The 22,261-nt window shown below is 60.3% G+C and overlaps 1 protein-coding gene across 2 annotated transcripts in view; it reads right to left on the reverse strand.

Moving 5' to 3' along the window:
• SHC2 (SHC adaptor protein 2) overlaps window positions 1-22,261 on the reverse strand; it is a 35,904-nt gene extending 13,643 nt beyond the window's left edge. For both annotated transcript variants that reach the window (XM_059388411.1, XM_059388410.1), the window contains exons 1-10: window positions 21,724-22,261; window positions 9,559-9,629; window positions 7,816-7,876; window positions 7,511-7,630; window positions 6,276-6,329; window positions 6,098-6,149; window positions 5,894-6,020; window positions 4,644-4,797; window positions 4,044-4,107; window positions 1,439-1,582 (exon numbers count right to left, since the gene is read on the reverse strand). In XM_059388411.1, the coding sequence (XP_059244394.1) occupies window positions 1,439-1,582; window positions 4,044-4,107; window positions 4,644-4,797; window positions 5,894-6,020; window positions 6,098-6,149; window positions 6,276-6,329; window positions 7,511-7,630; window positions 7,816-7,876; window positions 9,559-9,629; window positions 21,724-22,188 (1,312 nt within the window). In that variant the 5' untranslated portion in view covers window positions 22,189-22,261. The remainder of the gene's footprint in view (window positions 1-1,438; window positions 1,583-4,043; window positions 4,108-4,643; window positions 4,798-5,893; window positions 6,021-6,097; window positions 6,150-6,275; window positions 6,330-7,510; window positions 7,631-7,815; window positions 7,877-9,558; window positions 9,630-21,723) is intronic.

Raw genomic sequence — 22,261 nt, forward strand, 5'->3', positions numbered from 1 at the left:
CGTCCACCTCCTGTTTCACTGACTGCCGGATGGCCCCGGCCAGCCCCCACTACAACACCGCGCTCCCTGCAACAGTGCACTTGGTGGCACGAGGGAGGCTGGCGTTCCTCTCTCCGGCACCCCCCAGACAAGCTTCTGGCCTCTGCAGAGGCTTTCTGAGGCTCCTGGCCAGCACAGTGCAACACCAGACAGGCCATTCGCCCTCTCAGAGCCTGTCTTCCCCTTGTAGAACTGCACGTGGGACCGCACAGATCAGAACCCCAGCCCTGACCCCGACCCTGGCACAGCTGTGTCCTGTGCCCCCACACTCCTTCCCCTTCTGCTCCTCGGGAACCCCTCCTGCCTGACTCCTCTGCTGGTCCAGGTGCAGCTGGCCCAGCCTCCAGCCAGCAGGACGCTCGACCAGGCCTGGCCCGTCCACACCTGCATCCCACCATCCCACTGACCCAGGCGGGACAAATCAGACGCAGACCAGGATTTTCAGTGCAAGGCTGGCCGGGGTTGCTGCAACATCGTGCCCCCTAAGGGGACAGCCAGCCGCAGAAGCTCCCACGGGAGCACCTCCTTTCCCATCTGAGGGCCGCGGTGAGCCAGCAGGGGCCACGCTTTTAGTCCCCTGACTGGTGCACGGTGGGTGCTCAAGGGACCTCCGCTCGTGCCACATCAGTGGTGGGGGAGGGGGCTTGGCGGACTCTGGGAAGGAAGAAATCTCCAGCTGGCTTGGTTGGTTCCTGGGGATCTCCCACTAGGGAGGTGTCCTGAGGAAGGGAAGTGACCCTGCGTGGGCCAGCACGGAGCCAAGAGCCCCACGGTGCTTGTGGAAGAGGATGGCCTGGTGTTGTGGCAGGTAAGGGGGCTGTTTGGACTCAGCCTCCTCCATCAGACGGAGTCCTCTGTCAGGCCAGAGTATCCCAGAGGGAAGTGAGCAAACGCCCCCCACCCACTGTTCACTCTCTCCTCACGTGCTTAGGCCTGCCCCAGCGGACTGGGGCCTCCCACCCAAAGGAGCGGTCTCCCCAAGGGTGCCTCCCCCATCAGGCCAGGATTCCCAGTGGAAGGGGTCTGGGCCCACTTCCTCAAATGATGGAGGAGCTAAAATACCCTCATCAGGCTGAGGAGACCCTGAGGGAAGGAGCTAAGCCTCCCCCCCGGAGACGGAGGCATCTCATAGGGAAGAGGGGCCTGAGCCTCCCCCTCATACCAGCCACTCAATGCCCTTCCCCACAGATTGGAAACCCCTACAGAGAGGAAACTGGGTCACCCCCAAGAGACTTCAGAGTCCCAGGGAGGGGGGCTCAGAGCCTCCCCCTAGGGAGTGCCCCCACCCCACCCTCACCAACTGGCAAAGTCCCAAGGGGAAGAAGGCTGGGCCGCCCCCCTCAGACCACTGGTTGCTAGGGGCACACCTCCCCTCTCCGGCTGGCCTGCCCCCACGTACGCATGTCAAACAGATCCTTCTTGGGGCTGTCCTCCGGCTGCAGAACGTCCGGGGTGTCCAGACCCTGCGTGTTGACGTATAGGTGGTCCTCGTAGTCTCTGGGGCCCCTGGTGTCGGCCTGCACGTAGCCGTCCCCCGGCGGGCCTGGGGAGCGCAGGAGGAGTGGAGGGTCAGCCGCAGGAGCCCAGGACCCGAGGAGCAGGAGGGATCACACAGGGAGCCCCATCGCCACCTGCCGCCCTCCAGGCACCGCCTGGAGTGACAGACCGCAGGAATGTCCCCCCAGGGGCTTCGAGCTCCGGAGGGCACCCCCAGGCAGGGACACTGCCACCAGGCAGGACAGTAGCAGAAAGCCCCAGGCGTAGGCTGATGTGCACATCCAAAATCTAATCCCGATGAAACTGGTCCCCTGTGATTACGCTCCCCACACAACACGCAGGTCGCTCGATAGTGTGCCTGTACTATTTTAGGGTTTCCTTTCTTTTCTTAACTGTGAGTTAACACCCACAGAGCAGCAAAGTTCTCCTTCCCTGGGGCCACTCAGATTCTGTCAGACCCTGACCAGGCCCCTGGCCTCAGCCACCGGCCACCGTGTCCCACCAGGTGCCGGGGGCGGTCTGCTGGGCTGAGAGGTGGGAAGTGGCATCTGGGGGCCGCAGTTTCCTTTTCTCACATCTGAGCAAGGCTGAGCTTCTCTTCCTAGGGTCAAAGGGCATCCGCGTGTATTCTTCTCAGAACTGTCTATTCCTTTCTAAACGTCACTGTTTTTAATCCTTGGCAGAGAAATCATGATTTCAATGCACTGTGCGGCCACAGCCAGCCCGAGAGCCCTACGGTTGGTAATACCCGTCATGCCAGTGACATCTTTGCCCTCCGGGACATGTGAACTCACACGCCAGCCCCATCTGTCCTCTGTGGACATGGGCAGGTCTGCTAACCTCTCTGCGCCCCCCTTCCTCTGTGAAATGGGGTGCTAGGGCTAGATCCTTTATAAGCAGGGCTGAGGGCTACAACCTTAGAACAGTATCATCAAAGTTAGAATTCAGGACACCTGGGGGGCTCAGTCAGTTAAGCGTCTGCCTGCAGATCAGGTCATGATCCCGGGGTCCTGGGATCCAGCCTGCATAGGTCTCCCTGCTCAGTGGGGGGCCTGCTTCCCCCTCTGTCTGCCCCTCCCCCGCTTGTGCGCTCACTCACATAAATAAATAAGTAAATACTCTAAAAAAAAATTATGATTCAGTTTGAGGACTAATGACGTGTGGGTCCTGGGTGGCTGATATAGGCAGAGGGCAGGTCTCCTGGTCTGCCTGGAGAGGCACAAACTCTTCCAGCCCACCACAGCCAGAGCCGGCGGAATAAGCCTGGGTGGCAGGAATCCAGACCGAGAGCCAACTCCTGGGCATCGGAGCTGGGGCACGAACACAGCGGTAGGAGTTCTCGGCTAGACAATAGGGAAGGGCGTAACCAGAAGCAGGAGCATGCGGAGGCTTGGGGCTGGGAGACGCTGGGGAGACGCAGACCAGGTACGAGCACCTGCAGGGCGCCCAACAACAAAAGTGGCCTTTAAACACCATGCTAGGAGCGCCAAAGACGCCCAGATTACCGGGGAAGATCTACAAACAACCCCAAACCCAGCACAGATGTTCGTGAGGCTGCGGGGGAAACAGGCAGCTGCAGCGAGGCTGGTGGGCGGACAGCCCCGCAGCCTCGGGCGTGTGACAAACACTGTTCCCCGCCGTCCCCCAACCTCGCCTCCGCCGGCAGACACAGCCGCAAGGCCCTCCGTGCCCGGCAGGAGGGCCCGCGCGAGCAGAGCAAGCTGAGCTGTAGGGCCTGGGCACGAGCCCGCAGCCCTATGGACGGACGCCATGGTGACCAAGGACCGGCACACCTCGAGGGCCAGCACCTCTGCACGTCACACCGAGTGTGCAAGGACACACTCCTGGCTGCAAGGGAAAGGCAGGTCACTTACAGCGACGTGTAATGAGGTGAGCGGCTCACAGGCTGAAAACGCATCGTTTTGTCAAAACAAAAGTCCACGGTACCTTGATGGGTGCCCGACGACGGGACGTCCACCCAAACGGAAGAAGCAGCCACTCGGGGGACGGGCCCTACTGGGAACCCCAGCCCACCTCGTGCTGTCCTCCCCGCACACACCTGGAGGTCCACCCACACCTCCGGGCCGAGCAGCGGCCAAACAGGACAAGGGTGAGGACGTGTGCGCGGACAGGCGCGGAGCGAACCCCAGGGCGGACGGCTGTGTGGGGAAGCGAGCTGGACAGCGAGCGTGCAGAGCCCCCACCGTCCGTGAGATCGTGGAGAGTGACACGCGCCGGGGAAACGAGACCAGAAGCGAAGGACAGTGGTGGCCTGCGCGGGCAGGCGGAGAGGCAGACGGGGCAGGGGTGCCCAGCAACGTCTCACCAAGTGCACTTTCACCCCAGCATTTTGAACCACGGGAATACAGCACCTCTGCCCAAAATGCAACGAAAGTGGTCTGTGCGGAATAAAAAGAAACTGACGCCGATGACCCCAAGAGCAGGGAGTGAGCGCAGTCTCACAGGGCCAAGTGAAGAGAGGGCAGGGGCGGGGCTGGGGCACCTACCAGCACTTGGGGCGCCCAGGTCCCACGGCAGGCTGCACGTGTCCCTTCGAGCAGGAGATGCCCCCTGCAAAAGACGGTGAGGGTCCTCCAGCCACATGCAAGCCCCCGTCCCTGGGCCCCACACCGCCCTCCCCAACCCTCCACGCACTTCTGCCGCAGCCTCAGCTGCGCTCTGCACCTTCCCGCCACCTGCCGCATTCTGTTCCTTCCACCTGGGTGCCCTTCCCCGCACTGCTCTCCCAGGCAACTCCGATCACCCGTCAGGGCCGGCCCAAACGCTGCTTCCTCCTGAAAGTCCTCCTGACCCCCGAGTTGGACTCCCTGTCATAGATCCCTGGTACCGCCCCGGACACCCTTTTCATGGCCCTGATGCGACTGTGGATACGAGAATCCGCTCAGGTTCTGAGGCGGGAGTAGGGCCAGACACCCTGTGCGGTTTGGGCAGGGAAGGGAGGAAGGCCCAGGACCCGCCGCCGCGGTCACAGAGAAGAGAAAGAGAAGGCGACGCTGGGGTTAGGCCCGAGAAGTCAGCGCCTGGGGACAAAGCCCCGCAACCCCCCACCCCTCCTGGCCCAGCCCATGAGGGCCAAAGGGGCTGACCTGGCTGAGGGCCCCGAGGGCACAGGGCTGAGTCAGGGCGAGCCTGGAGTCCACCAGTCCGCCCAGGGGCGGCTCCTTCCCTGGGATGCTGTTGTAGTAATTGTGTTCCGATTCCTCCTCATCCCCCCAGGCCGAGTCCTCTGGCCTGGTCAGCCTGGGGACAGACAGCAAGCGGGAGCACAGGCAGGAGCCCCAGGGCTCAGGGGCAGAGTGAATGATGACCCCCAAGAGGGTGCTAAGGCCTTGCAGCTGGAGTTCCTGGCTCTGGCGCTCCGGGCTGGCTGTGGGGGGAGCTACGTGCTCTTTCCCACCGGGGTGCTGTGAGCTCCCCAGCGCTTCTGCTAAGCCACAGTGGTCCTCGCTCTGGCGGGTGGGGGGGACACGCTCGCCCCACGCTTGTACCCAGAGCCAGTCCCGAGGTTAGGGTGGCAGTGCTGTCAGCACTGCCACGGCCCTGCCCTCTGGCCCTGCGGGTCCTGAGAGTAAAACAGGGGCAGCCACGGGAACCGGCCCCCAAACCCCCCGCCCCTGCAAGGCCCGGGAGGCGTGCACATGTGTGGGGCGTGAGCCCACAGGGACAGGGTTCCAGGCACGCGGGTGAGGACTCCCACAGCCCAGTCTGTCCCTGCGAACTCCGCTCTTGGAAACGGCTCACACGGTTTACCCACTACTTAGTCGGGCAGTTGGCTACCTCGTGAGCCAGGCAGCTGAGCACAAGGCTCTGCGATCCAGCTGGCTGCCCACAGGCGGCGGCCCAGCAGCTAAGAATGGATTTTTCTGTTTTAAGCCACAGAACTTTTCAATGATTCAGAGAACAGCAAAAGAACAATGTTTGGTGACACGTGAAAGCGACATGAAGTCCAAACTTCGTGTCTGTAAACAGACCTGCTGGCCCTCAGCCCGGGACCCCTCGAGACACCCCCACGCCACAGCGGCCAGGACAGGCGGTCCGGCCGCACAGCCGAGAGCATGGACCCTCTGGCCCTCTGCAGAAGTGGGGGCCCCCGCCCGGAGCGGCTCCTCAGATCTTTGCCTCAGCCAGCCGGGGCAGAGCAGGTGCATTCGTGCCGGGTTCCCAGACGAGGGGACGGGCCCGGCGGTGGGCCACGAGCCCACGGGGCGCACGGAGGAAAGTCGGGACAGAGCAGAGACGGCCCCCAACGCGGAGGAGGCAAGCACGAGGGCCGGGTGCCTGGCCTCGGTCAGGGCACACGCTGTCCCCGGGAAGACAGGACAAGGCAGGTCTGTACCTTTCCGGGGCCACGACCACCCGGGGGGGGCTATGCAGGTACTGTTTGAAGCGCAGCTCGAAGGCTTGGCCCACGGTGCTGATGACGCTCTGGGCGACGCCCCCGCAGCACTCCAGGATGTGGCAGGCTGCAGACGGCGGCACGTTACGGGGCATCCGTCGGCCTGGCCCCTGGGGCCCCCAGCCGCCCCCGCCGGGACCTCACCTCTCTGGTTGATGGGATCCTTGGCTACATAGGCTACATAATCCGTCATGTCCTGGAAAGAGAGCGAGCACAGGGCAGGGGTCAGCCCGGCCAGGAAGCCGCCCCCGAATCCAGCGGTGCGGGGGCCCTCTTCAGGGAACAGAAGGGGCATGAGTCCACCCCCGGCCCCCGGCCTTACCGTGTCGCCGCCCGACGCGAAGGAGATGGACTGCATGTGGTGGTTGGCAATGATCTGGCCGGAGAGAGACATACGTGGTCACAGGCCAGGGCCACAGGGAGTGGACCAGAAATACACCTGGATGGGGACGGCCCCCGGGGCAGGGTGCAGAGGTCACGCCCACCCCCAAGCATGCGCAAACGCACCCAACACCCACAGAAGCACAGACACGCACCGTCACACACAGAGACACAGACACACTCCGCCCTGCACAGATGCCCCCGCGGGGACAGGTCCAGAGACACAGCCACTACCACATACACCGGGACACACTCAAGCCCTCTCCACACCCTGACATGCCCCACGCGGGCCTGCACAGCCACACACATGACACCTGGGGCCCCCGGATCATTGGGCACACCCAGGGCCACCTCATAGGCAGAGACCCAGGCAGGACTGCCCCAGGCTCCAGGGTCCACAATACCCACCCTGTGCTCATTTGCATGCTCATTTGCATGCTCATTTGCATGGGCTGGCTCATCTGCGGTTCACTTATGCATGCGCCCTCATTTGCATGTGTCCTGTGTGCACATCTGCACACTCGTTTCCATGCTTGCTTGTGTGCTCGCTTGCCACCATCCATGGCTGTCCTGAGTGCTCAGGTGCCTCCATGACCCAGGGAGCAGTCAGTGGCTCCCCAGGTCCGCCACACACAACCTGGCTTGGGTTCCGTCCCTCCGAGTGCCCCCACAGCCGCACATCCCAGCACTCTCCAGGGTCACGGTGCTGTCTCGCCAAGTCCCGAGGCTGTGACTTCTCCACCTCTGTCTCCCCACAGAGGGCCTCTGCCTGGGATGTCCTCTGCTCACCTCCTCCCTCCCAGCTCACCTCACCACCTCTGGGAAGCCCTCCAGGATGCCCCCGCTCCATCACAGAGCCTACTGCACACCTACAACATCCCTTGCCGGGCCCCATGGTCCTTTTTAGGATTTGTAATTATTCTCTTGGTTTCCACCAAGACTCCAAGCCAGGGCCCTCCCCCGGGCACTGCTGACCCTGCGTCCGGGTCACTCTCTGCAGGGGCGTGGTGGTTGGTGGCAGCCCCGCACTGTGCCTGCCATGAGGGCAGCTCAGCTCCTGGCTCCGGGTGGGTTCTCTGCACACCCCGGGTGACCACATCCACCCGCAGCTCTGCACCCAGCGCCCCTCCAGCCTCCCCCAGAAGCCAGGGCGGCCCTGCAGCCCGCGACACCCACCTGGCGCGTGGCGGGCACCGAGAGGTTGAGGCCGTCGGTTGAGATGCTCACAGCGATGCTCATCCCGGCGAAGCGCAGGTTGCTCTTGCCCAGGATGGAGGCCAGCGCTTTGTTGGGGGCCTGGGGTGGGGATGGGGCAGGGGGCAGTGCGGGGCCGGCAGGCTGGCTAGCTCCGCGCCGCTGCAGAAGGCGGGGCTGCGGGGGCAGGGGGGCGCTGGGGCGGGGCCCAAGGTCGGCCACGCCAGCCCCCACTGCTCCAGCCACGCCCACCAGTACCGCTCAGGGACCGGGAGCCCCTCACCCACCTTCTTCTTCCAGGAGCCCCGGATGCCAGGCACGGCCTCATGGAGCCGGTTGATGGCTTCCCTGCATGGGGGGAGGGAGGAGGGGGCTCAGTGAGCTTGAGAGGGGGTGGGGCGCTTGGGGAGGAGGCAAGAGCTCGCAGAGTGTGGGGGTCAGATGCCACGGGCTCTCAGGAGGGAGGGAAGCTAGGGCTCCTGGAAAGGGGAGGAAGGGACAGAGCCCTGGATCAGGGCTACTGGCCCCCACCCGGTGCATGCCTGCAGACCCGCCCCCCACACACCACCCTGGGTTCTCACCCTCTGGCGCCTCCCTTCTCAGTGACCAATGCATCCCTGGACCACAGCCCAACGTTAGACCACAGCACGCAGACAGGGGATGAGCACAGGCCCAGAGCCTGGACCCCAAGTTCCGCGTGGCCACAGGCCCGTCAGATCCCCATCTGTGGCTTGAGAGGGTGACTCTGCTCTGGGCTCCCCCAGACAATAAGCAACAGACCGCTGGGAAACAGCCAGTCCCCCAGGGGGCCAGGACATCACGGGACCCCGAAGGTCAGACTACACCGGGCCCGGGAAAACTGGTGCCACAAGAACAAACCCGACCCTTGCATCCAGCCGGCGGGAAGTTGAACAGAGCTGCCACCTGGAAATGGTCCAGCAGCTCTCCAAACAGCGAGATGTGGGGTCAGCATACAGCCCCCCACAGCCGGGTGACACACCCAGGAAAAAAGGAAACACAATCCACACAAGACCTGTTCACAGCAGCTCAAGTTGTGATAACCACTGACACCCAAGGGTCCACCGACTCGTGAACAGATACACAGGCCTCCCCCATGTGCAGGAGCGTCCCGGCCCCAGCAGGAGCGAGGTCCCCACACACGGCCCCAGGGACGACCCTGAGCCCACAGCGCTCAGGGAGAGAACCAGACACAGGAGGCCCCACGGGGTATCAGTCCACGTATGTGACACGTCCCGACCAGGCTCCTCCACGCATGGGAAGGGGCCTTGTGGGGGCGGGGGATGGGGGAGGGTTGGGAGAGGGGGTGACTGCCGATGGGCACAGAGCCTCTTTTTGGGCTGATGGAATGTTCTGGAATTGGGGAGGGAGTGGTTGCACAACCCTGGGGAGAAACTAAAACACATCGGCTTGTGCACTTTAGCGGGTGAGCTGCTGACACGTGAATGACGTCTCAGCAGTGTTTTCCTGTCTACAGCCAACAGACTAGCTCAGTGCTCACAGGCAAAAAGATGTCTCTCCCCTCGGGCTCGGCCCTGGCTGGACCCAGAACTCTTCGTTACTGTTCCCAGAAGCTCAGAGCACCATGAGATCACCGTCTCTGCCCCAAAGACAGCAGGGACCACAGAGATGCTGTCTCCGCCCTGGACAGGCTCCCAGCCCGTCGGCCCTGACCCCAGTCTTAACCAGGAACGATCCAGCACCCGCAGGTCCCACACACTGCAAGGGACCAGGCATCCTCTCTACCTGAGAGAGAAAATCCAGGGTCTGGGGAGCAGGGGCCTCCGGAGGGCAGGACAGAATGGGGACTCAGACACCACGCGCCCCACCCCAAGGCCATTCCAACTCCTGGCCACACTGTTGCCCAACCCGGGTGGCAGGAGGGAACCTCACCGTGCCTCTCCTCCTGGGCTCCCAGGGCAAACTGTCTGAGCCACCTCCGAAGCCTCACATCAGCCCTCCCCAGCTGCCCCGAGCCCCTGGCCCCACAGCGGCCGGTCTCCGAGGCTCACCTGGTCACCTGGGTGCGGGTGTTAAAATCCAGAGAGCGCATGGAGCGGAGGATTTCAATGCAGCCCATGTACTGCGGGGAGAGAGAACGAGCCGTTAGCAGGTGGGCCCCTAGCACCAGCCCAGACGGGCCCGGGGCAGGGGACAGGTGAACCCAAGCCTTTCCTCCAGCACGCGCTGCTCTCTCTCCTCTCCCCCCACTGGGCTGCAGCCCTGCCCCATGCTCAGCAACATCCTGCCCTGCTGCCCCAGGGCCTTTGCACCTGCTGCCCTCCTTGTCCCTCAACTCGCAGACGGGTTCCTTCCCCATCTCGAGGCTCAGCAGCCACATCCTCGGAGCCACCTTCCCGGACGCTAAGCAAGTGCTTTCCGGAAGCTGACTGACCCCTCCAGGCCCAGGCTGGGCTGCTGTTGGTCCGACTGTCTGCTGTTAGTTCTCGCTTTCCGTTCCATGGGGGCATGAGCCCAGGAGGGCCAGGAGCGTGAGCAGGACGGCAAGGCTCTGGCTCACACTCAAACCCCCACACCCAGCACAGGGCCCGCAGGCAGAGAGGGAGGAAACCATCTGGACCATGAAACCCAACCCTTGGACTGTCTGGACCTTTCCAGGGGAAGTGTGCCAACCCCTGCCGAGGCCGCCATCCCCACAAAAGGGGGCTTCCGAGTCTCCGAGAGATGACGCTGAGGGACAACAGGGGAAGAAACAGCGGCAGAGCTCCCTGACTGCTTCAACCGCTGCGAGAGGAGGCCGTCGGGGACCAGCCCGGGCCGGAAGCCTCATTCCGGCCCGCGTCTGGGTGCTGGGGCGTCTGCCGTGCTGCACCGATGGCCTCATGGCAGCACCCCTCACCGTGCGCCCTGGAACACGCGTGTGCAACCTCCAGAACAGGCAAACCCCGGAGACAGAAAGGTGGCCGGCAGGTGCCAGCAGCTGGGGGAGGCGGGGTTCGGCGCTAAGGGGAACGGGTGTTTCTGGAATGACGGAATGTTCTGGAACCAGAGAGTGCTGATGGTTGCGTGACCTTGTGAATGTACTAAATACCATTAAAGCATACGTACACTTGGAAAAGGGTAATGGGGGGCACCTGGGTGGCTCAGTCTGTGGAACACGCCACTCTTGATCTCGGGGTCATGAGCTCAAGCCCCCTGCTGGGCCCAGACCTTACTTAAAATAAAAGCATAGAATAGAACAGAACAGGATAGAAAATAGTTAATGGGTAACTGTTGTAAATGTTACCTCAATTTTTAAAAAATCACAAATTCACACACACTTTGACCTTGAAACTTCATTGTAGGACTTCACCGCACAGATACAACAACCCAGGGGCTGTGGGGGTGTGTACCAGTTGGGGTGTGGGGCAGCCCATGTCCTGCCCTCCACGGGGCTCTGAGCCTGCAGGACTGGAAGGGGAACAGGCGGGCAGGTGTGTGCTGCCAGCAAGATGCCCTGGTGGGTCAGCGCCCGCCCACTCCCTTTTCCCCCAAGCTGCCCTTCATGCTGGCCCCAGGGGCTGGCTCCCCATGCCTGGCCCTCCTCTGTGCGCCCTTCCCCCCCCCCTCAGTCTTCCCTCAGGTACACCTTTCGCACACACCCTCCTGTCCTGCTGGTACCGGTAGCACTGAACAAATCAGCTAGAAGTCAGAGACATCCTAAATCTCAACACATCCAGTGTGTCAGATTCAATACATGATCCAGTTCAACTGGAAATGCCACTAAACAATGAATATTTTCTTAGTATAAGTATGTCCTAAATAGTTCGTGGGACATACTTATACCAAGAATTATTGGTGTTCACTGAACTTTTCATTTAACTGGGTGCCCTATATTCTTGCTAAATATAAACAAATCATGGTTCTTGGAATGCAAGGGTATGCATTTGTAAGAAAGACAAGAATTTTTTATGTATTTATATGAGATTATCTCCAAGGTCCCTCATTAAGTAGCAGGAACAAGGTGTAGAACAGGGGCCATGGTGAGTCATCATTCACATGCACAAGGGGTCAAGGACAAACACGTACACACACGCATGTATATACTGTGTGTGTGTGTGTGTGTTTGCTCGAGCACAGATGAGTGATTCTAGCAGGTTATAGTGGCTGCTTCTGGGAGAGAAACCTCATGCTATTGACAGACTGTAAAACACAGTCATAAGCCATTCCTCCCTCATCCAAGCCCTAGGGGTGGCCATGGAACATTGTTTGGGCCAAAGAGATGTCACCAAAGGTGACTCAGTCAAGGTCTAAAGAATCACTTGTGCCCTGGATCTTGTCCCTCACGGGTCTCAGGTACCTGAGACACGGCCAGGCCAGCCTGCTCCATGAGGACAGATACGTGGCCCATCACCATCATCCCAGCGGTCACTGGCCCATCGCCACGTGAATGAAGAAACACAAGAAATAGTAAATGTTTGTCGTCCTGCACTAGACTGTGGAATGATTTGTTACATGGTGAGTGCTAACTGAGATAGTGACCCGAGGAAGCGCAGGAGCAAGCCGAGCAAAGACCCAGGCAAAGGGAATGGCAAGTAGCAGGCACAGAAGTGAGAACAAGCAAGGAGAGGCCACAGACTCACTCCAGTGCAGCTAGAGCAGAGAATCCGGGAGCAAAGAGAGATGACAGGACACAAGCAAGGCACCAGGGCAGGGATGATGGGCTGGGTTTCATGCTACGTACACTGGGGAGCCATGAGAGACTTTTAAGTAGGGAGTGAATAGATCTTCTCACCTTCTCTTGGGTGGACGAATGGTTGGATGGATGGATGGATGGACAGATGGACGGATGGATGGATGGACAGATGGACGGATGGATGGATGGACAGATGAACGAATGGTTGGATGGATGGATGGATGGACAGATGGACGGATGGATGGATGGACGGATGATGGAAGGAAAGGTGGATGGATAGATAGAGGATAGATGGACGGATGGACTGATGGATGGGGGATGGTTAGATGATGGATGGAAAGGTGGATGGATGGAGAGTTGGATGATGGATGATGGATAAAGGACAGGTGGACATATGATGGGTGAACAGAGAGATGGACAGATGGATAGGAGGAGGGACCATGGATGGACGGATGGATGGATGGACGGATGGGCGGATGATGGATGGAAAGACAGACAGGATGGGTGGACAGATGGACGGATGGGTGGATGAACGGATGATGGATAGACAGATGGACAGACGGATGGGCATGGCCTATATGCCAGGCATGTGTTAGACAACTGGGTCCTCACAGGGAATTTGTTGCAGTCCCTGACCCCAAGTGGATTTTCTCACTGAGGGGACAGCTTTGGTGGGACGCTGGCTGCCCAACAGGTCTGTTCCCTCTAGGTACGGAGTCTGGGCCGTGGGTGTCAGTGTTCTAAGCCCAGGATGAAGGGTTCTGATTCCCATACCACCCCCAAGTTCACCCCAATTAATGTCCGGTCCTCTCTGGGAGGCTGAAATGCTCCAGTGTGCCCCCAGTCCCTGCTTGGCGAAGGGTGGGGAGCACGACTTACTTGTGCTGGAAAGATGGGAGCTCCCAGAAGGAATGCAGTGGGGGCACGCCGGAGGGCTGGGAACAAGGGCTGCAAACTCAGATGCCAAAGGGGCCAGAGAGGGGGGAGGCCGGCAGACGGCCAGGGCGGGCTCCTGCACACGCAGACTGTCCTTACTGATCACACATGACCTCTGTCAAGGCACCGTCCCCGTGTCCCTGCGCCACAGGGACAACTGTTAGCCCTCAGGAAACGCCGGTCCAAGGAGGCTCAAAGAAAGCACAAGCGTATAGGTGGCAGAGGCAGGATTTGAACCCATGCACCGAGGCCCTGGTGTCTCTGGCACGACCACAGGTGTGGCACTACACAGCATATTCCACAGCCATGGGGGCCCAGGGCTACCAGACACCTGATTTTTTTTTAAAGGAGACCAGAAATCCGGGGGCTTTGGTGTGAAATCTCGTAATTTGTAAATGGTGACCAGAAACAGAATTTTTACTTTTAAATAGATAGCAGGGGTCAAAGCGCAGAAGTCAGATTCAGCCTAGGATTGGTCACCAGGGAGCAGGACCTCCACCAAGGAAGCACCACCCACCGGACGCCAGCTGTGCTGGGCTGGACGCTGGCCTCGCTGAAGGTCTGTGCACCTGCTCCCCCACCCAGAGCCTATAGACGGCCCCTAAATCCCAGATGGGTGTCCCAGGAAGACACCAGGGGAGCTCAGAGTGGCAGATCCAAGAGATGCAGCGCCTGCCTGATCCTGGGAGCCTTGGCAGGAGCGTCCCCCCACCAACCCCCAACCCCCACCCCCGCGAACCTGCACCTCCGACCAGCAGCCTCCAGGGCCCGGAGCCGGGAAAGCCGACTCTGCCATTGACTTAGGCTGTCCCGTGTGTGGTGACTGGTGAGAGCCTCCCGGGACACTAACACAGGTCAAGAAGAGACCCCACATGGCTCTGTATCCCACCTCCCCCTGGGCACACGTGGAAGCACAGGCAGGCCACAGCCCACCCTAGAACACTACAGGGAAGGAGCTCTTTTTGAGGCCTGGAGGGGGAAGGGACAGAGCCAGCTCCCACAGCAAGCCAGGCCTGCGGAGATGTGTGAGCACCCAGCTGTCTGCGCTCCCGGCGGGGAGAGCCTCACATCATCCTCTGCCGTATGGCCCACACTACTGTGGCCCCAACATTCTAAGCAGACTCCATCTATAAACATAACTGGGTTTATTTTCTAAGGAAATGGCAGGAAACCATTCAAGTCCTCATTAGTAGATGAGAAGATCCATGTAGCGGGTCCCCCACGTGGGAGCGTCCCCGGCCCCAGCAGGAGCGAGGCCCCCGCACGTGCTGCCCCGGGGACAGACCCCGAGCCCACGACACTCAGGGAGGGAACCAGACACAGAAGGGCACGTGGGGTGTGAGTCCACGCATGCGACACGTCCACGGAGGGCAAGCGGGCCCATGAGGGCCCGGGGCTGGGGGGGCGGGGACAGCTGATGGGGACGGGGCTTCGTCCTGGGGAGACGGAACGTTCTCGGATTAGAGCAATAGTGAGGGTTTCTGTAAATTTGTACTAAAAGCCCCTAAACTGTACAATTTAAGTGGGCAAATTTTATGGTACTGAATTCTATCTTAGGTTTTTTTATTTGTTTGAGGAAAAGAGGAAACTGCCTATCGCGCCCGATAGCCTCTGGTTTGAAGCCTACTCAAGCTTTTCTGAGCGGCACCGGAACGGCCGCAGCACGATTGTAAGGCGAAGTGTCTGTCCAGGCGACTCTGCTAAGACAAGGCTGCGGAAGTCTGTGGGCACCCAGGAAGCTCGCACAGCCTCTAAACCCCCCTCCCGGCGAAGCTGCAGAGCAGCCTAGGGGATTGCAGGGGGTAGTGGGGGGGGGGGGCTCTGCAGGCACCTGGCGTGGGGGAAGGGGGCTTGGTCTGTGCGGCCAATAGCCGAGCTCCAGGTGAGTAAAAGTGCATCCTCCACGAACCTGAGAATCCCATCCACGCCTTACGTCCACCCCTCAGTTCTGAGGCTCTGACCCCACAGAGACTTACTACTCACGAAGGAGACAGACGTCCCCCTGGCCCGTGTGTGGGTCTCCAGGGGCCGCGTAACCACCAGGATCGGGACAGTGGATATCAATGGGGCCCTGCTCTCTCCTGGTTCTAGAGACCACGTGTCCAAATCAGACGTCGGCTGGGTGTGTTCCTGCCGAAGGCTCCAGGGCAAGGATGCCGGTCCTCCAGGTCCTCACAGGATGGCCCCAGCCCCATCCGGCCAGTCATCTCCGCCTCTGTAGTCACACGGCTTCTCCCCGCGTCCGCGCTTCTCTCCTCTCGGGACACCAGTACTTCTAGACTTCACGGGATCTGGGGCCCTGGGGGGCTCCATCAGTAAAGCGTCTGACTCCTGATTTCAGCTCAGGTCACGACCTCAGGGTCGGGAGATGGAGCCCTGCCCCAGGCTCTGTGCTCAGCGGGGACTCGGCTGGAGACACACTCCCTGACCCTCTGCCCCTCCGCCTGCTCACTCATGCTTGTGTGCTGTCTCAAAAAAAAAAAAAATTTACAGCCCATCCTAACCTAGGATGGCCTTGTCGCTACCAGATTCCATCTGCAAATAAAGTCCCATTCGGAGGTCCCAGTGGACATGGAGTTGGGGGGACACCATGCTTTCCAATACACCAAGTGACCCAAGTTTCCAGAACCGTATCAGGACGGACATCCACCCTGCCTCTTGCTTTGCTGGATGGGGAAAAGGCAGCCCAGCCCTGTGCTTCCAGCCCTGAACGCACAACCTAAACCCAGTCGTGCGCAAACGCCCGCCCGACACCAGCGGAGAGACAGCTGCACCATCACTAGAAAGCGGGGCGCCCCACTCCGAGCACGGGGAGACTCCCACACTGGAGTCTCCCAATCAATGATTCTACGTCCCCTGGGACTTCAGAACATCCCGCCGGGCATTCGTGCATGTGGGAAACCCTGTGCAATCACCATGCCCCCAACCGACCTCACCTCACCCGTAACACGAGGTGTGTGGGGCCACTTTTGTTCGTTTACTTTCTAACTGTGGCAAGATGCACCTGCAAGTCCCCATGGTCACTATTACATGAAGCACGCTCACACCCCCACCCTCTGGCTCCAGAACTTTCCATCCCCCCATACGGAGACTCTGTCTCCACGAAGCACGGACCCCCCAGCCCTGTCCCAGCCCCTGCACCCACCCCCTCCTCTCCATGCAGACGGGACTCCTCTGGGGCCCTCCTGGGAGTGGGACCTGCAGGATGGGTCCTTCTGGTTCTGGCCACTCTCGCTGAGCCCCATACCCTCGGGGTCCCTCCGTGTGTGGCAGGGGTCAGGGTCCCTCCCTTCCTGAGGCTGGACCGTGTACCCGCGTGGGGACGGACCACGCTGTGTGTGTCCACCTGTGGGCAGACGCTGGGCGCTTCCTAGAGCACCTGCTGTGACTGGTGCTACCATGAGCACAGGGCGTGGGAACCTGCTTTCACGTCTTCGGAGGGTACACCCAGACAGGGCAGGACTGGGTCACGTGGGGATTCTGTTTAACTTTTCAGGACGGTCTTAATACACACTGGATTTAGTGACACTATCACGCGTATTGACAGAAGACTATTTTGCGTAGCTCAGACGTTACCAGGACTTGTCCAGTAGTTCAGAATATCACGTCGCTTACAGCAACGCCAGTGGTGTCTGAGCTGCTGGACCCCACGTCCACCGCAGCCGTGTGCACCCTGGGCGTCATGAAGGCACCAGCTTCCACCCAGGTCCCAGTGCGTCTATACATGTGGAGCGAAGTCTATACATGTACACACCGAAACATATCCTGAGCTATCACAGGTTGTTGTCACTGTGTTTCTCCTTTTTATTGCTGCTTTGTTACATCCTATGGATTCTCAGGGAAACCAACCTGCAGGAGGTGTTACAGATAGACCTGAGGTTCAGGTCATGGTGGAGGGTTACAAAATACTGGGTCTAAATGAGGAGCTCTTAAGCCAACAGAACTGCAAGCCGTTGTCTTAAACCGAAGTCGGAATCACCTGGAAACTGTGACTGCAGGGGGCCCACCCCAGAGTCTCTGACACAGCAGCTCTGGCGTGGAGCCCAAGAATGTGCATTTATAACAAGTCCCCAGACATCTGGGCACCACACTGTTCATCACTGGCTTCAGTCAACTTGATAATCCCATCTCTCTTGCTATGAATAGATTTTTGCCATTTGGGGCCATTGAGGTCTGGGGGGAAAGAGAACTAAGGAAGGAACGGTCTTCTTTTCTTCCAATGCACATGGTTGGATCCATGTGTGATGCCTGGTGCAGTGGCTGCCATTCTGGGACCATGAGGGCAGCTAAGCCGGCATACTGAAGACAGCAGCACAAAAGGATGGAAAGACCTTAGGTCATCAGGGATGTCGTCAAGCCACTGAATTAAGTCATCCTGGAGACACCCCACCCCTTGTCTTCAAGGAATAAGCTGTGTTTCAGCCAAAAACATCTCTATTCAGTTAATCTCCCACAGTTCCCTTGCATTATCACGAGCGTATGAAAACCACACTTCAGGAAAAACTGAGTGATATGGAGTCCTCGCTGTTTCACTGACATGTGTCCAGGCTTGAGCTCTGATCCCTCCCAGCCAGTCAGTCCACCTGGCCAGGGTCAATGTCTTTCTGTGTCCCACAGCACCACGAGCAGAGCTGGGCACACCGTTTTAAAACCTTTGTTCATGGAGAGCTTATGACAGGGCACGAATGAGGGCTCCTCACGAAAGAGAAAGGTCTCAAGGCACCTGGGCGGCTCCGTCGTGATGCATCTGCCTTTGCCTCAGGTCACGATCTCAAGGTCTTGGGATGGAGCCCTGCATCAGGCTCCCTGCTCAGTGGGCAGCCTGCTTCTCCCTCTCCCTCTGCCCCTGCTAGTGCGCGCACTCTCTCTCTCTCTCACTCTATCTCTCAAATAGATAAAAAAATATTTTTTTTAATTTAAAAAGCAGAAAGTTCTCATCAGTGGAGTTTTTATGAAATCAGAAGCCCAATGCATCAAAATGGTACGAGTGGGAGGAAGACAGGATTGGTGGGCCACAGAGCTTGATGCAAATTCTGGCTCGTCCACAGTGCGGGTTCACATTCTTAACAGCGGAAGTTTGCTCAGACACCCGCCCTTCAGAAACATCAGAAGATCAGGGACAACTAGAACTGAACTGTCCAGTAAGGCAAACATGTGCCTCATGCAACCACCTGAATTTTACTTAAAATTAAATAAAACTAAAATTTCATTTGTCACACTAGCCACATTTCAAAGGCTAAGTGGCCAGGTGGGGCTACCATACTGGACAGCAGAGATCTGGAACATTCCATTGCCTCAGGGAGGTCTTTGGGCGGCGATGCTCTAGGTCCACCCCTCAGCTAGTTGAGGCAAAGTTCATGGGACACAAGTCTGGCCAAAGAGACATGAGGGGAATCTGGCTGGGCATTTCTGAGAAAGGTTCCCTCACTCATGAAAGGGCCAGGACCAGAGGGGAAGAAGGCTCTTTCCTGCAGGGTGACGGGACAGCCAGAGGGAGACCTGGTCTGAGAGGGAAGTCACATCAAGGGTGGCACCCTCACCTCCCGGGGTGGCTGTCGCCCCACAGACAGGGCAGTTTAGAACAACAGACGTGAACTCTCTCAGTCTGGAGACCGGAGGCCTGAGATCCAGGAGTTCAGGGCTGGACCCCACCCCCCACCCCCTGCCCTGAAGGAGGGTCCTTCCTGCATCAGTGGAGCCTGCTGGTAGCCCCTGGTGGCCCCGGACGCGCAGCCCCGTCGCTCTGTTCTCCGCCCCCTCTTCACACAGACCTTCTCCAGGTGTCCTCACATAGTTTACCAGGAACCCTTAATTACATCGGCAAAAACCCTGTTTCCAAACAAGATCACGTTCTGGGGTTCCAGGTGGACGCGGATTTCGAGGGCACTTTCACGCCAACACAGAGTGACAGAGCCCGGATCCACAGGAAGGTCAGCGGGCCGCTGAGTGGAGCGGCCACAGAGGGGCCCTCTCCCACGAGATGACGACATCCTTCACCTCAAAGCTCTGAGTGTGGTTTGGGGTGCAGCAGCCGCCATGTCCCTTAGCAGGAGAGGGTCCCACGGGTTCCTCCACGTGGCCGTGCCTTGGTGTCCTCATCTAGATGACGGGCGGGCACCCTCAGGGCCGTGACGATGACACAGGCCGGTCCATGCCTGGCACTGTACTGGGCGCCCAGAACTCAGATGCCGCGTTCCCCTCTCTGCCTGCCGGGGCTCCACCTTCTCATCTCAAACAGGGATCTTTCCAGAGGCCCATGAGGCTTCCAGGCAAACACAGCAGAGACAGAGGCTGGTTCAGATCCTTCATCCATCAGAGACGCCTGTGGGCTCCATCTCCACAGAAAGGTCCCCACTTCTCTCCGCCCCCATGTGTCCCTGATCCAGGGACTCGTCTCTCGTCCCCTCTGGCCCGCACCCCCACCCCATTTCTACAGAGCTCCCAGAAAGACCCCTCCAAACCCCAAACTCCACCCTTTGAGCCCTGCTTAAAACCATCCGCACCAAGCTTGCCTACAACCCATTCCTCTGCTGCTTCTCTCTGGAAGCTCCACACACACGGGTCCGGGGCTGTTACCCAAACATGCCAAGTGCATTCCCTGCCACTGGGCCTTGGCACTTGCTATGCCCCTGCCTGCGACTCCCCCTCCCCAGTTGTTTCATGTCTGGGGCCTCATGGCTTCAGGTCTCATTGAAATGTCATCTCCTGCAAGATCCCTTTCCCCACGACCCCGTCTGAAGTAAACACCCAGTCTTACCCTGACATCATTCTATTTTAATTAGCACCTGCCAGTATCCGCCACGTCCGTGTTCTCTTTATTTACTATTTACTATTAGCGTCTCCCGTGGAATGAAGCCTGTAAGCACGGGGACCGGATCCTCCTTCCACACCAGTGCGCCCGGCGTGCACTGGTATTCACTGTGTTGACGAAAACGTCATGATCATGGCAGTAACCTAACAGCGTGCGCCCCACAGCCCAAGCATCCGAATCCGGAACACTCTCTGCCCCACGCCCACAGGGCGGATGCAGCTTCTCCGGAGCTGGGAAGTCCACTATGCGCGTGACACCCTTGCTACAAAGCAAATCCTGAACCCAGTCACGCCTGCAGACCCGTTGCCAGAATTCAGGAAAAGAAAGGGCAAAGAGCCAAGTCAAAGACCCCCGAGAACAGGGACAGACCCAGACTGTGGGCCCGGCCAGTCCACGCTGGGGCCTGAGGCTCCACACATCCCACAGGGTCCCCGGATGATACAATGCTCAGACCTGAGCCAGGCGTGGAGGAGGGAGGGTCTGTGACATTCAGGAAGTCCACACTCTCAGGGACGCAGTACTTTCCTGGGGCTGTCAAAACCAAGCGCCACAAGCCGGGCCGCTTAAGCCACAGAAACGTCTCCTCTCCCAGCTCTGCACACCCAGAAGTCTGAAATCAGGGTGTAGGCAGGGCCACGCGGCGTCTGGAGGCTCCCTCCAGGAGAGGGTCCTTCCTGCCTCCTCCAGCTCCTGGGGGTGGGGAGGAGCAACCCTTGGGGTCCCCAAGCCTGTGGGAGCATCTCTGCCACATCTGCCTTCCTGCTCATGCGGCTTCTCCCTGTGGGTCTGTGTCATTTCCCTTTTAGGACAACACCAGCCTACTCCGGGACGACCTCATTTTAACTTGATTCTATCTACAAAGACCCTGTTTCTAAAACTGTATTCACAGGTGCCCGTGGACATGAACTTAGCAGGGGACACCACTCCACCCAGTCCTCGGAGAGGTGGGACAGGAGGTGTTGGGGACAGCTGCAAAGGGAACAGAGAACCAAATGTAAATGCATTCACTTGCAGGGTCCTTGTCCCAAAAAGCCACCTGAGGGGGTGTGACTCCTGCCCGACGTTTGAGGACGTTCTGGAATCTGATGGTTTCTCAGACGGAACAATGGGCTGTGGTAAGAGGACCGCTTTCTCCGGAGGGAGGGAGACCGTGCGAAGCCCTGAACGGCCAGCGTCCTCCGGGTTAGCTCGCTCTACGGGTTCAGGGACAGACATCGGAGTAGAGACGGTAAAACGTTTACAGTCGTAGGTAGAGACGCACAGATGCTCTTCCGTCTGCTTGAAAGGCTCGCCAGGATAAAGGAGGGCCCCTCGCTTTTCACCCCACCCTGAGTCCCGCAGTCCCCCCCCCCCCCGCCCCGAATCCTGCGGTCCGGCTGGGCGTGGCCCCTTTCCACACGCGCCCCACCTCGGCCAGGGCCTCCGCAGGTTCCGACTCCGCGAAGACGCTTTTAAGGCGGGTCCGTGGGGGTAGGACGGGCCCACCCGCGGCACCCCCCCCGCGCACCCCCCGCAACACCCACGGAGCCGGAGAATGTTTCACCCGCGCATGCGTGCCCCCCACCCACCTGCCGCCCTCTCCCCGCCCCTCCCCACGTGACGCGGTGGGAACGCCGACCCCAGCGCCGCGCCGGCTGGAGATGGGGGTCCAGGCTGGCGGGGAGAGGAGGAAGCGTGGAGGAGAGAGACCGGAGAGCTCGCTGGGTGTGGGCGGCGGAGAGGAGGGCGGAGGGCAGCCCCAGCCTGGGGGTCCGGGGAAGAGACGGTCCCAAGGACCCCGGGCGGCGCACTTACCCGCACGATGTAGGAGACCCCGGGCCCCAGGACCCTGGCGTCTGGGTGTAGCCAGCCGTGCGCCGGCTTGTGGATGAAGCTGCCTTTGCGGATCCACTCGTCGGCGGCGGCGTCCGGGGGCCCGGCCACCCCCCGCGCGCCCCGCGGCCCCCGGGCCCCCGCGGCCCGGCAGCGGCTGAGCGCGGGCAGCGGGCAAGGCGCGGCGCAACGCGGTTCGCAGGCGCCCAGGACCGCCGCCGCCAGCGCTGGGACGCCAGCCGGGCCGGCCGGCTCGGGCTGGGAGTCGGCGGCCCCCGCGCCCCCGGCCGTGCGCGCTGCAGCCGGGCTCCGGCCCAGGAAGCCCGCGGGAGCGGCGAACTTCCACTGCGGCATGCGCGGCAGCAGCGCGCAGAAGGTGGTGGGCGCCTCGGGCTCGGGGGGCGCAGGCGGTGCGGGGGGCGTGCGCCCGCCCGGACCCTGCGTCATGGCCGCGGTCGCCCGACCGAGCCCGACCGGGCGCTGCGCCTGGCGCGGAGGAGGCCCTCTCCTCCGTCCCGCT

The sequence above is a fragment of the Mustela nigripes genome, chromosome 2 (genome assembly GCF_022355385.1).
Source record: "Mustela nigripes isolate SB6536 chromosome 2, MUSNIG.SB6536, whole genome shotgun sequence".
Lineage (NCBI taxonomy): Eukaryota > Metazoa > Chordata > Mammalia > Carnivora > Mustelidae > Mustela > Mustela nigripes.